This window comes from Schistocerca cancellata, chromosome 4 (genome assembly GCF_023864275.1).
Source record: "Schistocerca cancellata isolate TAMUIC-IGC-003103 chromosome 4, iqSchCanc2.1, whole genome shotgun sequence".
NCBI classification, from domain to species: domain Eukaryota; kingdom Metazoa; phylum Arthropoda; class Insecta; order Orthoptera; family Acrididae; genus Schistocerca; species Schistocerca cancellata.
The window spans coordinates 640387162-640404878 of record NC_064629.1 but is presented as its reverse complement, the minus strand read 5'-3'; the positions used below and the strand labels follow the sequence as shown (position 1 = coordinate 640404878).

Here is a 17717-nt window from a genome sequence, read left to right as displayed (position 1 = left end):
CCAATGGAGCACCTTTGGAACAAGTTAGAGAGTCGACTTCGCTCCAGACACCAGCGTCCAGCCTCACTGTCTTCTCTGGTTTCGGCTCTGGAGGAAGACTGGGCTGGTCTTCGTACACAGACATTCAGATACCTCACTGAAAGTCTCCCCAGCGGAGTTCAATCCGTCATAAAGGCGAAGAACGGGCAGCCGGCCGTGGTAGCCAAGCGGTTAAAGACGCTACAGTCTGGAACCGCGCGACCGCTACGGTCGCAGGTTCGAATCCTGCCTCGGGCATGGATGTGTGTGATGTCCTTAGGTTACTTAGGTTTAAGTATTTCTAAGTTATATGGGACTGATGACCACAGATGTTAAGTCCCATAGTGATCAGAGCCATTTGAACAAGCCATTCGAAGAACGGGCACAACCCATATTAATGTCTACTAATAGGTGTTCGGGTGCTTTTGATCAGATAGTGTACGTGCAGGCAAAATATGTGCACTGTGGTTTGTCAGTCGTGGAGAGAGATGGGTGCACCAGCTAAGTGCTAGCATTGACACACGGTGCCCAAACAGTTTTGACCTGATTCACTGTTAGCGGTAGGTATCGTTCCAGCTGTTACAGGGACTGATGACCACAGATGTTAAGTCCCATAGTGCTCAGAGCCAGCCAGCTGTTACATATGGTGTTGAGCGTTGTTAACGTATGGTGGCTGCGCGAGTTTACGCACTTTAAACGTTATTCCAACTGCCGATATACCAAATCTAATTTTGAAGTGTATAATAAACTGTTGTTTTGATCTATGAACTTGCATATATCTACGCCATTTGGTAGCTGTGTTCACCTGTAACTGTTTTGCCTATATTGTATTACAGATAGTAGCAGATAGCTGATAAGATTGTAGGACTTTTGCGTCCTAGACTCCAGGATTATCGCATTCCCAAAGAAATTTTTCGGTCCTGGTTACTTACTTATGCTCTTTATTCGACATGCAAAATCTGTTGGCTGTAAGGTAGTCACGAGATCGGGCAATCTTCACCGATTCATTTTTTCCTCACTCACGACGGAAATGGAATAGAACAAAAAATTGCAAATATTGGTGACAAGTACTTTCCACCACCCAATGTGTAGATAAGAGGCAGTCGAAGAGAAAAGAGCCGAAGGCTATAAAGTGAAGGAATCGTAATACCGTTACCTACGGAGCAAGGTGTGGTCTCTTTATAAGCGCTGGGGCCCCAAACTCGTTGCTAGAGGCACTCGGCCGCACAGCCACGTGACGACAGAGCGAGCACGTGCGTGCGTCGACCGTCCACTGCACTCAGTCGTGCTCAAAACAGAGAAATGGAAGCTTCCAAAGAAGATCAGAAGGGCACAGTGCGCATCCTTACAGCGGAAGAAGTGAAGGGAACGGAAAAGTGACGAAGAATGACACAAGTGTACGCAGGGCACCGCACGTCCGTTGCAATTCCTGCGCTCAATCCGATCTTTAGGGCAATGGCTGTCACGGTGACTCGCCGATCTTCAATAATCAAAGCACCGACCTGTTGGACAGTGGTATCGATAATGCGTTGTGGCGATCGCATGTCGTTAGTCAATGACATCCGTCGTTCCTTGACTCGCTTATGCCACGCCTTGACTCTTGCAACGGGCATGTGTGCTCCCCGTACACTTGTGCCAACCTTCGACGAATTTCCGTTCCTCAGACTCCTTCCGCTGAAGGAAACGCGGTACAGCCTTTGCTTTTCTTTTTAAGCCTCCATATCTCTGTGTTCAGCACTACTAAGTGCAGCAGACGGATGAAGCGTGCGCGTTCTCGCTCTGTTGTCACCTGGGTAGGTGCTCATGTGCCTCTAGCAACAAGTTTGGGGCCTCAGCACTTTTAAAGGGGCGACACCTCGTTTCTTTTTGATTGCATACACGGAGGAGACAAAAGTCATGGGATAGCGATATAATCATATACAGATGGTAGTAGTATCACGCGCACAAGGTACAGGGTGTGTGCAGCTAGTGGTATAGTGGCTAACGTTGCTGCCTTTGGATCACGGGGTCCAGGGTTCGATTCCCGGCCGGGTTGGGGATTTTGCTCTGCCCGGGGCCAGAGAGTTGGTGTTATCCTCATCATTTCTTCGTCATCATCATCACTTGTGACATTGACTAGGTTACATTGTGAAAATAATGAACAGAGTAAAAATTGGGACTTTGTACGGGCACTGATGACCACGCAGTTGGGCGCCCCAAAACAATCATCAAGGTACAGGGTGACAATTAGTGAACTACATGAAAAAAAAAACGTATATGAGTTACAAACTACGGCGTGCATACACTTTATTTAAGATGTAAACGTCACTACAGATATTCGGATGTACTTTATATTTTCGATATGCCTGCCATCATTCGCGATGGAGTAACGCAGAGGAATAGAGAAATTCTGCATGATCCGCTGAAGTGTCGGAAGAATGAAGCTGTCTATGACCTCCTGAATGGCTGTTCTCAGCTCAACACTGGTTTTGGGGTTATTGCTGCACACCTTGTCTTTAATATAGCCCCAAAAAAAGGAGTCGCATGTGTTCACATCCGAAGAATATGGCGGCCAATCGAGGACCATTCCAGTGCCATCTGTGTACCTCAGAGACAGAATTTAGTTCCCAAAATGCTCCTCCAGGACATCACTCCCCTGCTTCGATGTGGTCGAGCTCCGTCTTACATGAACCACATCTTGTCGAAATCGAGGTCACTTTGGATAATGGGGATGAAATTATCTTCCAAAACCTTCACGTACTGTTCGGTAGTCACTGTGCCATCAAGGAATATCGAACCGGTTACTCCGTGACCGGACACTGCACACCACACAGTCATCTGTTGAGGGTGAAGAGACTTCTGGATCGCGAAATGCGGATTTTCAGTCTACCAAATGAGCCAATTTTGTTTATTGGCGAACCATTCAAATGAAAGTGGGTTTCGTCGCTAAACCAAACCATACAGTGCTGCTACACTGAAGAGCCAAAGAAAATGGTATAGCTGCATAATATCGTGTAGGGCCCCTGCTAGCACGCAGAAGTGCCACAACACAATGTGATACGGACTCGACTAATATCAGAAGTAGTGCTGGAGGGAACTGACACCATGAATCCTGCAGGGCTGTCCATATACCCGTAAGAGTACGAGGGAGTGGAGATCTCTTCCGAACAGCACATTGCAAGGCATCCTAGACATGCTCAGTAATGTTTATGTCTGGGGAATTTGGTGGCCAGTGGAAGTGTTTAAACTCCGAATAGTGTTCCTGGACCCACTCTGTAGCAATTCTGGACGTGTGGGGTGTCGCATTGTCCTGCTGGAATTGCCCAAGTCCGTTGGAATGCATAATGGACAACGGTAGTAGTATCACGCACACAAGGTACAGGGTGTCCGCAGCTCGTGGTCTAGTGGCTAGCGTTGCTGCCTTTAGATCACGGGGCCCCGGGTATTGTCCCTGCCGTTGTAGCACCAGTAACCGATCTAACAACTGCACCAGGCACTTGTTGTCTTATATATACGTTGCCGACCGCACTATCGTATTCCGCGTGTTTACATATGTCTGTATTTGAATACGCATTCCTATACCAGTTTCCTTGGCCCTTCAGTGTAATTCCCATCATTCCCCGCGGTCAATCGTGCAGTTTGAACATCCTAATGCAAACCGTTCAGAAGTTATGACGATTTTATTTCATATAGTTCAATAATTTTCAACCTGAATAAAAGGACAGTGCATTGGCGGAGCTGTCATTTCTCAGGTGATTCATGTGAAAAGGTTTGACGGCCTTCGCTTAACGACCGTGAGCAGCGGCGTCTGCGTAGAGTTGTCAGTGCTAACAGATAAGTAACACTGCGTGAAATAAAGGCAGATGTCAATGTGGGACGTATGACGAACGTATCCATTACGACAGTGTGGCGAAATTTGGCGTTAGTGAGATATACAACCGAAACGAGTGCCATTGTCAACAGCACGACATCGCCTGCAGCGCCTCTCGTGGGCTCGTGACCATGACGGTTGGACCCTAAACGACTGGAAAACCGTGGCCTCGTCAAATGAGTTCCGATTTCAGTTGGTAAGTGCTGATGGTAGGCTGCGAGTATGGCACAGATCTCACGAAGTCATGGACCAAAGTTATCAAGAAAGCACTATGCTAACTTGTGGTGGCTCCATAATGGTGTGGGCTGTGTTTACACGAAATGGCCTGTGTCCTCCGGATGTTCGGATACTTGGAGACCATTGATTGACTTCATGTTCCCAAACATCAATGGAATTGTTATAGATGACTTTGCGCCATGTCACCGCGGCCACAATTGTTTGCGGTTGGTTTGAAGAACGTTGTGGACAATTCGAGCGAATGATTTGACCAGTCAGATCACCCGTCATGAATCCCATCGAACATTGATGGGACATAATCGAGAGGTCAGTTTGTTTACAAAATTCTGCAACGGTAACACTTTCGAAATTGTGGATGACTATTGAGGCAGCTTGATTGTCGGTATGCCTCTGTCTGGGCTCTAATCTCTCTGATTTTATCCCGATGGTCTCTTCGCGAGATGTACGTAGAAGGGAGCAATATACTGCTTGACTCCTCGGTAAAGGTATGTTCTCGAAACTTCAACAAAAGCCCGTACCGAGCTACTAACCGTCTCTCTTGCAGGGTCTTCTACTGGAGTTTATCTGTCATCTCCGTAACGCTTTCGCGATCACTAAATGATCCTGTAACGAAGCGCGCTGTTCTCCGTTGGATTTTCTCTCTCTCTTCTATCAACCATATCTGGTACGGATCCCACACTGGTGAGCAGTATTCAAATAGTGGGCGAACAAGTGTACTGTAACCTACTTCCTTTGTTTTCGGATTGTATTTCCTTAGGATTCTTCCAATGAATTTCAGTCTGGCATCTGCTTTACCGACGATCAACTTTATATGATCATTCCATTTTAAATCACTCCTAATGCCTATTCCCAGATAATTTATGGAATTAGCTGCTTCCAGTTGCTGACCTGCTATATTGTAGCTAAATGATAAGGGATCTTTCTTTCTATGTATTCGCAGCACATTACACTTGTCTACATTGAGATTCAGTTGCCATTCCCTGCACCATGCGTCAATTCGCTGCAGATCTTCCTGCATTTCAGTACAATTTTCCATTGTTACAACCTCTTAAAGCATAATATTGGTCCCTAGATTAATAAGCTGCAAGAGAAGCTAAGCTTTCACATACAGGGTGTTTCAAAAATGACCGGTATATTTGATACGGCAATAAAAACTAAACGAGCAGCAATGGTAATACACCGTTTGTTGCAATTTGCTTGGGACAACAGTACATTTTCAGGCGGACAAACTTTCGAAATTACAGTAGATACAATTTTCAACAACAGATGGCGCTGCAAGTGATGTGAAAGATATAGAAGACAACGCAGTCTGTGGGTGCGCCATTCTGTATGTCGTCTTTCTGCTGTAAGTGTGTGCTGTTCACAACGTGCAAGTGTGCTGTGGACAACATGGTTTATTCCATAGAACAGAGGATTTTTCTGGTGTTGGAATTCCACCGCCTAGAACACAGTGTTGTTGCAACAAGACAAAGTTTTCAACGGAGGTTTAATGTAACCAAAGGACCGAAAAGCAATACAATAAAGGATCTGTTTGAAAAATTTCAACGGACTGGGAACGTGACGGATGAACGTGCTGGGAAGGTAGGGCGACCGCGTACGGCAACCACAGAGGGCAACGCGCAGCTAGTGCAGCAGGTGATCCAACAGCGGCCTCGGGTTTCCGTTCGCCGTGTTGCAGCTGTGGTCCAAATAACGCCAACGTCCACGTATCGTCTCATGCACCAGAGTTTACACCTCTATCCATACAAAATTCAAACGCGGCAACCCCTCAGCGCCGCTACCATTGCTGCACGAGAGACATTCGCTAACGATATAGTGCACAGGATTGATGACGGCGATATGCATGTGGGCAGCATTTGGTTTACTGACGAAGCTTATTTTTACCTGGACGGCTTCGTCAATAAACAGAACTGGCACATATGGGGAACCGAAAAGCCCCATGTTGCAGTCCCATCGTCCCTGCATCCTCAAAAAGTACTGGTCTGGACCGCCATTTCTTCCAAAGGAATCATTGGCCCATTTTTCAGATCCGAAACGATTACTGCATCACGCTATCTGGACATTCTTCGTGAATTTGTGGCGGTACAAACTGCCTTAGACGACACTGCGAACACCTCGTGGTTTATGCAAGATGGTGCCCGGCCACATCGCACGGCCGACGTCTTTAATTTTCTGAATGAATATTTCGATGATCGTGTGATTGCTTTGGGCTATCCGAAACATACAGGAGGCGGCGTGGATTGGCCTCCCTATTCGCCAGACATGAACCCCTGTGACTTCTTTCTGTGGGGACACTTGAAAGACCAGGTGTACCGCCAGAATCCAGAAACAATTGAACAGCTGAAGCAGTACATCTCATCTGCATGTGAAGCCATTCCGCCAGACACGTTGTCAAAGGTTTCGGGTAATTTCATTCAGAGACTACGCCATATTACTGCTACGCATGGTGGATATGTGGAAAATATCGTACTACAGAGTTTCCCAGACCGCAGCGCCATCTGTTGTTGACAATTGTAACTACTGTAATTTCGAAAGTTTGTCTGCCTGAAAATGTACTGTTGTCCCAAGCATATTGCAACAAACGGTGTATTTCTATCGCTGCTCGTTTAGTTTGTATTGCTGTTTCAAATATACCGGTCATTTTTGAAACACCCTGTATAATGTTGATCTTTTTTGCGCGTGTTACACGTTAAGATACATCCCACAAATGTGCCAGTAATATTTTTTAATAAAGACATGTATGTCTGATGTTCTGAGCTCGAAATTTTTCTAAATGTTCGTACTCAAAAGACCTGATTTTTAAATGAGAGTCAAACGCTCTGTGATTTAAGGAATTCATCGTACATTCTCGCACATAGTTCATCTTACATCAAAGGAAATTTACTTTGAAAGTAACGCTTTTCAAACAACCATTCGCAATATTTTCCCGCGATCTGTTAGAAATAGGTTCGTTTCAGTAGTTGCCAGAAAGCGCCAGATAACAGGCGTCACCGCGCTTGCGCAACTACTAGGATGCTGGAAGCGCACATGTTCGACGGACGGTGTAAGACATTAAACGATCTTACATTGTCATAAAAGAAACAGGACATCAGAGGATACTCCAAGAGCATCGGAATTTCGTGAACCATACTAAAACGCGTAATTCGGCTTAAAGTGCAAATTCGTATGTCCAGATTCGGATGTAAATTTTCTTGGAGTACCAATAATGTATTATCTCATGTTTGGTTCTTCATTGTGACATAATGTCATACGTGCTTGAAGATGAAAGCATGCACTTTTGGAATGCAGCAAACAGTTGAAACTAGCCAGTAGTGTGGAAATTAAACACTTCGTTTCAAATAAATTGACTGCCTCAGCGGAAAAGATTAATAAAAGCCAAATTTCTTTAGCAAATCGACAAAAATAACTTCATTGTTCTGCAAGGCGATTAATGCTTGACAGTCAGAAAGGTGGAAACAAAAGAGAACCTGAAACTAATAACATACAGTATTTTAGCCTTCCGTACTCATGTCAATGTATTTTAATTCACTTGATAGCTCCCGGTCAAAGAAATCCATTTTGTTTTCACTTGACGTGAGAGCAATAAACGAAGAGGAAACAGCAAAATCACTTAAAGTAAACGCCGGTCACGTGGAGATTATCCACTTTCCTACAACAACTCAGACTGCTCTGTGCATCAGAAAAAAACTCGCAATCAATATTGGATGGGATGATTTGTAACTGGGAGGACAAGAACTCTTTAGAAAATTTGCATTGTTTATTGCCTATAGCTAATAACTTGCTTTTTTGTGTGACATAAAATTAAATATACGATACATGAAACCAGTAGAAGAGACAAGCAAGTCAGTACACATTTCTTCAATCCAAAAACCTAGCATTTTTTTTTCTCTCCAACCTTGTTACAGCTTTACATTATGTGTTTTCCTTTCTGGGAAAGAATCTATTACCTCATCAATGATCGTCAAATGTTTTGCTAAATGAAAAAAGAAATGTCATTGTCTAATACCGACAAAGCTGTTAATACAAACACTACCCAAGACTTGTGTGGTTTCTCCATCTGATTACATGTTTTTGTATCTGTCTGCTACATAAAACGAAATAGGCCTGTCTAATATTGCAGTTTTTGTAACAAACACCAAATAAACGAGACTGTTTTGGCACAAATGGTCATTTTTATAACAGAGAAAATATAATTCACGAAGCACCAATATCAAATGCTTATCAGGCCTACTACAAGCAAAAAGTTTTGTGTTAGGAAATAGTTTCACATTTCATTCATACGCTCCAGCTTCTCAAGAATGATATCGAAATTTAGTGGTATGAAATTTTTATATAAATTTGGAGTCGCCTTATTCTTCCATAATTTGTGTGATGTCCCCGTTTCTTCTCCTTCCTCGTTCTAATAAACAATCTTGTCATCACTAATCATGTAACTTATTCTCCGGTTAACTTCACTCACCCTGCCACAATCAACGGTTTAGTTATCCCGCGTTTATTCTCTGGTTAGGTGTTAGTACTTCATACAACGCGTTCTCTGCATTACTCCCAGAATAGAACTCGGGCGACTGCCACCGGGGACAGTAGAGCTGGTCCTTACTAGTGTAGCAGTCTGGCCTAAAATTTTCTATCAAAATTTCATGTTCTTGGATACACCAAGAAGAAAATACGTAATCTTTCTTACCTATCAATCCTGTTAGTCGTTTACTTCCACTCTGGTACTCTGAATCCATGGATTCCGGTGGCAATTATTACAACGCTGATCATTCGCAAACCCAGTCAACCACATAAACAAACAAGGTTTGCTATTCACCCGTCGGCTTTATTCCGCTCAGCTCTTATAGCCCCGTCCCCTTCTGTCTGCAGGAAAGATTATTTCAAGATGCGATGGGGATTCCCCTGGCAGATACATGACGTACACTATACACGCATTCAAAATTCAACTTATCATTCATTCAGAAATAAACTTAGAATATGTTCAAAAACCAACAGGGATGCGTTTCAAAATCATATGAATAATCGACAGATCAACGTGCGCTGGATACTGGGCACTTTGTGAAACAAGGTTTTTTTCCTCAAGAATATGAATCTTCCCCCCCAATTCCCTGAAATTGCCGCCCGGGGTAGATACCCCGGTTCGCCCCCAGTGAATCTGGCAACTTGCACGCAAATTTTTCCAGGTAGCTTCTTGCTGCTGCTGCAGCTTATACAGCTAACAGCCACACTTCTGCAGCCAGAAGCAGGAGAAGGTACTGCACATACGGGACTCAACTGCGCATGCGCATGAGATAGCCCGCAACTGCTCAAACGAATCTAAAGTAAACTGTTGTGACATCACGCTCATCGGAGGCAATTAGTTATTATGAAGAATTGCAGTCTTCCTAAGGCCTTTAACACATTTTGCTGTTGGCAGACGCTTGTATGAGCACTGTGTTTTGTTGTAGTACATGCCGCATTTCCTTTGCAACTTAAGAATTTTTTTTTTTTCTTCTTCTTCTCTCGTTCATTTTTATTGCTGCAGTATTATTCTACAGAAGTGGGGTACATAATACCCTTTGTTAGAGTATTGTTTCTTACTAGTCAAAATTAAAAAAATTACATGAAAGCTAAAAAAACAAAAAATTCCCGGAATTCCAAAAAATTCCTGGGTTTATCCCGGATGAAAAAATTTCCGGGTTTTTCCCGGATCTTAGAAACCCTGAAAACCTACATGATTTTCTGCCCCCCCCCCTTTCTCTCTTTGTTTACATGCCTGTTTACTGTTCCATGCCCCCTCTATTTGACGAATGGGGATTATCCTCTCATACACACATCAGATGTTTTTTGTAATACTAAAATTAGCCAAGAAACTAAAATCTTAATCAGTTTCCAATATGAATAGCAAAATACAAGTTGTGTCTCAAATAATCTGTGAACAGTATCATGAAACAACAGAAAATACCTTAATCATCTTCAAAGTAAGCTGCATTGTCTATAATACACTTTTGGCAAAATTCTAAAGTTGCTAGAAACTATCAGCTAATGCTACTTTTGGATTCTGTTGAGGAACTGACAGTACATCTTTGGATGTCTGCAAATTGGTGGTATTGTGACTAGGATTCAACAGAAGATCAGGAACCACCCAAAAGAACCTGCTGAGGCTGGGCCAAATAGCCTGGGGCCATCAAAGGCAGATCGCAGATTCTGGACGGAAGGACAAACAATGAGGAAATGGACAAGTAGAGATGGCGCTACAGATAAACGAGCCCAACAAGTAAGCCAGAGAGAGAGAGAGAGAGAGAGAGGGAGAGAGAGAGAGAGAGAGAGAGAGAGAGAGAGAGAGAGAACTTAAGACACAGCAAAGCATATGCCGAGGAATAACAGTGCATTACGGCAAGTGAGACAAATACATCACTGAGTCTGGTGTTGCCATGCAGCTGTTCTAAATTGGCTGCAAGCTCTGATCGGGCAGCAGAATGATGTATAACTGGCTACATGAGCACTTGTTCCGTCTAGTAACCAAGGTTCCAGTTCCATGCTCTCTAGTGGGCTTTCAAAGTCACTGGTTCGGGATACCAGAGGTGTGTCTGCTTTCCTTTATATGAGTGATGGAAAGCAGTATGCAGAATACAGTATTGATCTGAGAATAACTGAGCAGCTTTTGGCCAAGCAAGTGTGGAAATCCGTGGCAGTATGCAAGTGGGCAGTATCATGCAGCAGAGTCAACTTTCCAGGATTATACAACTCTGATCAAAAACAGCGATGCATAGCAACTTTTTTTTTTTTAACCCCTCATATAACTTGACATTGACTATTTCATCAAGTACGGATTCCTGATGTCAAAAAGTTTATTAATAATATTATATTGATCCTGCACTAACACTTTCTGCCACATCACAAACGGGCAATGTCAAGCCATTGATTATCACTTCAACTCCTGATCAAACTGATAGCATTAAGTCCAGTCACATATTATCCATGGTTACAGAAAAAAAAGAACTCTCACACATCAATGAAATCTCCAGCAGTTTCTGCCTGTGTTGTTTTCTGCTCATCAGCCGATTTGGGCAACACCTTTGTGAATGGTAGCTATAATAATTTCCTAGCCAGTGCAGTGGGTCGGGGTCGGACTGTCGTTCCTTCATTTCTCTCTCTCTCTCTCTCTCTCTCTCTCTGTAACTTTCATCAAACAGTTCACCTACCTCTATATGCCTTCTTTCTGACATCCCTTCACTCTGCAGTAGTAGATGCACACTAGGCAGTGTAAAGCAGTGTTGATGAAACCACTACCTAATACCTACCACACAGAGGGTGCGTAACTCAAGTTGTAAAACAGTTCCTGTAAGTTGATATTCAAATACTTCAGGCATTTGGAGGATGCATTTTAATTTCAGTAAGCAGTAGAAAATTCTATTGAAAATGCTTTTTATTCTTAATAAAGCACATGAAATGGCTATCAAGTCCGTATTTAAAAAGGCAAAGGCTCAAACATTCCAAGTTCACAGTCTTTGCAATATATTTTCAAACGAAAAAGCAGTCAGAATTTCTGCAACTCCAACCCGATTAAATTTGCGATCTAACAGTCACTGACCCACCACTATTAGCAAGTTGCACATTTGGTCATTTCAGTGGTCTTCTATGTCAGAAGTGCTCGCCAATGTATTCCATAAAGAACACGGAATATGCCACATGGAATTCTCTCTACGACCAAAAGATCACACGCTTATAAAACTTCAACTAATTAGTTCTGAAACGTCACACTTTCCTCAAAATGTTCGTAACTTAAACTGCTCTAGTCATGACACGTTCTATCTGAAATGATCTCACTAGCTCTTCATTTTACATACTATTTTCGCAGAGACAACTAGTATGGTGTTACTCGGAAGCAGGTTAGCGAGTGACTCTCTCGATACTCCTGCCTATCTAACTATCTGCACGCAGGAACTGCTCGATTCTTATTGGCTATTGATCTGAATAACCAATCAGAATGATCCTTCCAGATCATTCAAGCAGCAAAACTTGCTTTAGCCAACCACTAATCAGATAGTCATTTATGTCATTACAATTTCAATTTCTAATATATTGTTTAATAAAATAGAACGAAATGAAAAATATTCTTTAAATTAATATAGAAACTTTTTCCGCCTGTCAGATTAGATCACTGTCACACACAAACTCCGGACTTCAGAAAAGTGACCTATTAATAAAGACTGTAAAGACAACAGACATGACTTTGATTTTATCTTGTTTTGAGTAGAAGCTCTTAGTTCAGTTCTTGGTGATTCCAGACAACAGTGATAATGTGAAAATGATTTTGCCACAGCCCTAAAACTTTATAATCCTTTATGTATATAATAATTGCTTGATTTAAGAATTTTCCAAGGATTTATTTTTGAAATTTAGACATCTCAAAATGTTATTTTAACACTTTTGTCAGAGCTACATGTACGGTGTACCGGTTCATACTGTTACAAATCAACTACTGATATATAACAATTACTCATTTACAGCAATTGTCTCATTCTCCCCCAATAGTTTCTTTGTCATGTTTCGACCTTTTATCCTGCAGTGTTATTTTAGAAACATAAAAGTACTTAGGTAGGTAAATATCAAAATGATCTATTTGTTTTGGAATATTTTCTTCATTACTATTTTTTATTTTAAATACTTTTTTCAACATAATGCAATCCACTGTCAGTCTCAGTTTACTATGCATTTTAAGCATAACAATACATAGCCATCAAAATAATGTTGAGTATATGGTTTATCTGATGCAGCTTTGAGGGTGATATAATGAGTTTCATGAAAAACAAATCCAGATGTTTTGGCAAATTCTCACAAATCTTAAATAGCCTTTGTAAAGATGTAACTCACTAACCACAGAACCGAAGTCAGATATGACCCCCATAAGAAAACATTCATCCAACTAAAAAACAGTTGCACATACAAAAAAACTTCATCTGAAAAACTTCAGATCTCTACAAGACATGCGCAAAGTGGACACTTAATACATTGCCATCTCTTATATGTCTAGTTTCTGAAACTCAGAAGTGAACAAATAGCTCAAATGTAAATCTATCTAGCAGAAAATAATTCATCATTAATAGTTCTTTTGCCTGTACTGCTCTTTTTATCTAAAAGGAACTGCAATGAAACTGAAGGAAAAGCCAATAATATTATCTGTACAGTAGAAGTACTTAAATATGAGCCTTATGAAATAATGTCACAAAGCTATTCTGTAAAGCTGAAAACATAGCCTTAACATTTGATAGTGAGATACTGAAGAAACAGAAGGGATGATTTCGCAGGGCTCTCACCTACCCCCATCACTTTAAACATCCCTGCACGAAATAATTCATGTAAGTAAAATTCACATAAGGAATATGCAGGTGCTGCTTTGAAACATAGCAGAAAAGGATGTAAAAATTTACTGATTGCTACAAGTAATTTAAAAATTAAGTCCAAGGAAAACTTTATTAATTTCTATTGAAATAATCAGAGACCATAAAACAATTGTAAGTAAAAATGCTATAACAAAGTTTGTGTTTGACTGCTTCAGTTTGTGAAAGTGCTCCATGTTATATAATGTATATTGCTTTTTATCACAGTCACACATTACACTTTTGAATAACTGAGTGTCATCATTTTCTACATAAATAGCAGATAAACCAAATACACACTTGACCAGCAAGTGTAATATTCTACAAAGATTTTTCTTTTATAGTCGTCACAAAATTATCACTTAGTAACAAGTAGCTTCCAGTGGTTTGCAAATAACACAAAACAATTCACTCATTGACAGTTCAATGCTACGATTAACATTTGGTTTCATAATAAATGTTTTAGATTCAGTGAAACAAAACTGCTAAAGAAAAATGCATATCTAAGATATTAGTATATTTAAATAACACTGAATCCTGAAGTAAATCATTTTCACAGATAGCTGCATTTATTCAGTGGAATGCCGTGTCAACATTTTTCTTTTTCTTTTTTTGTATTTTCAGTTTGTCACAAATATACTGACAACTTAAATATCCCATACTCCATAAATATCTAACTGCAACAACTACAATAATCTAGCCATGTCACAGAAAGCAATTATTCAAATTATACAATATCAACAAAAATAATATCTTTTGTGAACTACCAATTTTTTTGTCACAGTATGTATTTACGGGAAACTGTACACATTATATAAATTTATAGTGAAAACCATTAATGACAACCCACACATTACAATTCACACGAAGAACTAACTTCTTACAACAATCACAGCCATAAAACATTCACAATAACAATCTTACAAAAGTACAGTAGTATGTAACAGTTATTGTTACGTAAACTTGTGTCAACTCTAGTCTGTATGCTGCAAGATTGATTTACATGATTTCTTCTCCTAATTTAAATATATTTACACAAGTACTTGTAATTCTCTAGAGCATCAGCCATCAAAGTATCAAGTAAATTAATATCAACATTTGAGCATCACAAACTTCTAGTTAGATGAAATTTCATTTGTTACGTTTATGTAGCAATTAAATTATAGGTTTATGTAGGTTTAAATTAATACAGACTAACCAACACACACACACACACACACACACACACACACACACACACACACAGATAGGCCCACATTTCTCAAGAGTGCGACTGAACATGTTTTCTAAAAATAAACAGTTTCTGTGAACATTACTGACTTTTAAAATTAGGTAAAACCTGTAAGAGTACCCAAGCGTTGAAGTAGCAACCTTACTGTCCATCAATAAATTTTTAAAGACTGGCAAAGGCAGATGAAACAAGTTTCAGATATTACCATACATACAAGCTACAAGCTCTTTCTGATAGAGAACATTTTGGTGAATTTTTATAGGTATTAAGTTAGGAGAAATAACATTTAACCCAATTATGCATATTTTGTTTTCCTGTGAAGGTCTTTCCACATTTCAAAACTATACATTTCAATAAATTTCTCTGTATTGCCCATTTTACTTTTTAAAATATATCTGTGTAGTTCATCACTACTTCTCTGTGTTACATATTCCTGTAGTGACAGAAATACCCAATCAGTAGTACCTTCAAATGATGCAAGGGACTTGATCACAAGAATATCTAGATCTATTCTTTCAGAATCTATCCTATCAACATATGCAACCTGAAAACCAACATCTTCAGTATCAATTAAAGTAAAACATGACATGATTTGGGCAAATTCAGACAACAAACAAGACAGACTCTGCATAATCTTCAGAAATCTGTACCATAATCTACATGTAAGGATGGCATAAGCTGTATTGGTATACTTGGTTATTTAGAGTTACCTTTAGTAACTTTGAGGATTTTCCTATTCCATTCCTATATACTTAAGTTACTGATAGACTGGCCATATGGCAAACCTATGTTTGAATACAGTAAAGTTAGTCAATTTGGTTCCCAAAGTTTTATAATTTTGCAAAAAATTTATCACAGTTTTACAGCTGAATGGTGTTCATTTTTGTGTGACTACTAAAACAAAAATCTGTATTACAAACACTATTTATTAATGGTGCAACGAGAATAGGGTGCTACCTTGAAACTATTTTTAGATAAATCACAAAAGATTTTTTTATTCAGTCTTCGATGTAGATACTGATTTGGAATGCATAGAAATGGTTTTAATATTTCCCTTGGCTGGCAAACCAAGTTGAGAATGTCAGTCTCACTTTTGAAGAGCCACATAACAACCTTTCATTTATAAAACTCACCAGCAGAGAAACAGCATGCAAAGCAGATTCAGTTCCTTTAGTGCCTTTTTTATCATTGAGGAATGTTGTTGCTTTTTAGAGTGGAACAGTTGTAAACTTATTCTAAAATCACGAAAGATCATCAATCCGCAAACCAAAATTTCAAACAAAAAATCTGTTACAAAATTATAACTAAATTATAAACTACAGGAGTCATTAGTGTCAGATTTAATAAATAATGTATATGTGCATTAAGAGGAAAAAAATCAGAGGCATTGTTTTCGCATGAAGTTTTAATAGGCCAACCTTGCTTCAAGCAATCTTATTTTCATGTCTAACAGTTCAGTGGGTGCAACCTGCACTGGTAAATATGATACCTTTTATATAACTACTGTGAAATATCTTATTTTCAGTACTGGCTGCACAACTATGAATGTCTAATAGATTAAGTCAGTTACTGGAAAACCACAGCTGAGTCACAGAAAGAGATGGGAATCCATCTTATGTCTATCTGCGCTACTTTTCCTTGGACAGCACAAGATATCCGGGAGAGAATAAGCAAGATTTTTCTCATATATTTTTGTGCTTAGCCTTTAAAGTGCCTCATAACTCAATTTCTCACCAAGGCTATCAAAATTATCTTGCATTTTACAGCACAAAACCAAATGAGAATTAATTACCAAAATTTAAAATTTAATGTACTCCCATTATTAAAGCAACACTGCCCATGAGTAATGTCATATCTACAAAATAGTTTCTAAATAGTTCTCATCTGTTTTTTCAGCAATTTCCTTGTTGGCAGATATTTTAGTTGCTGTTGCTTCTTCCTTGTGGTGAACTCCAACTTTGTAGGCTACAACAGTTGCATGATCAAGTTTTCCTGGTACCATTGCCAATTTTTCACATACCTTCTTTCGTCTTGTGCGTTGCTCGGATTTACTGAGTTCCTTTAGTTGATCAGAATTTTCAGAAACTGTATAATAGAGATCTGGATCTTCTAAAATGTGACGTTTTGCTGCTGTAAGCCTTGTTGCAAAATCTAAGAGTAGTTCACAAAGAGTCTTGGCATCATCACAGGGTGGTCCATTACCAGATACTCCATTCTTTAACAAGTCCTCCATTCTTAACAATGACAGTTCATGTCTCTGATATGCCTGTACTGTGGGTAGTGAACTAGGTAAAATGTCACTGTTTGCATTTGCTCTAGAGGATGTATTGGTTGATTGCACTTTCATAGTACTTCCCGTGATATTCATAGTGTTCCCTGCTGTCTTCGTGTTTTCTGCTGATGAGCTTGGTTGTGCAGGTGGAAGTACTGCAAACTTGCCTACAACAGGATCAAAATTGTCAGAAACCCCATCAGATGTAAGAAACACAATATCACCAGGCTCCACTTCAGTCATGGAACAGGTCAGGTTATTTAATTCTGGATTCTGACCATCCACAGGGCCTAAAGCTCCAAGTGCATCCCTCATGTCTCGCATGCAATGGATATCGTGAGATCCTGAAACAAAATAATGTTAAAGGAGATACACATTACACAAGAAAGAATACAGGATTTTAGTGAATTTGATTCCATTATTATGCACTGCAAGTCCTACTTTTGTATATTTCAATCCTGGTGTGGTGTTAAAAAAAAAAAAAAAAAAAAAAAAAAAAAAAAAAAAAAAAAAAAAAGAGAGCTGTGCCAATATAAGATGAACTATTGATAGCCCCCCCCCCTCCCCCTCACATACTTTCACTAATAATACCCTGCTTCAATTTTATCACATATCCTTTGTGAATGCCAGTAATTTTAGCACAGTCCACAAAAATACATACTAAAATATGAAGGACTCTCTTGTCACTGTCAAATCTCATATGTGATTACCATGTGGCTTGTTGGCCCAATGGGGAAGGACCAGAACAGAAAA

At 40.0% G+C, this 17717-nt stretch overlaps 1 protein-coding gene across 1 annotated transcript in view; it reads right to left on the bottom strand.

The window, feature by feature from the left end:
• Positions 1-12715: 12715 nt before the first annotated feature.
• The window catches only part of LOC126183570 (PP2C-like domain-containing protein CG9801), a 46785-nt gene continuing 41783 nt past the window's right edge, over positions 12716-17717 (bottom strand). The window contains exon 6 of the mRNA XM_049925661.1: positions 12716-17308. Within this exon, the coding sequence (XP_049781618.1) occupies positions 16548-17308 (761 nt within the window). The 3' untranslated portion in view covers positions 12716-16547. The remainder of the gene's footprint in view (positions 17309-17717) is intronic.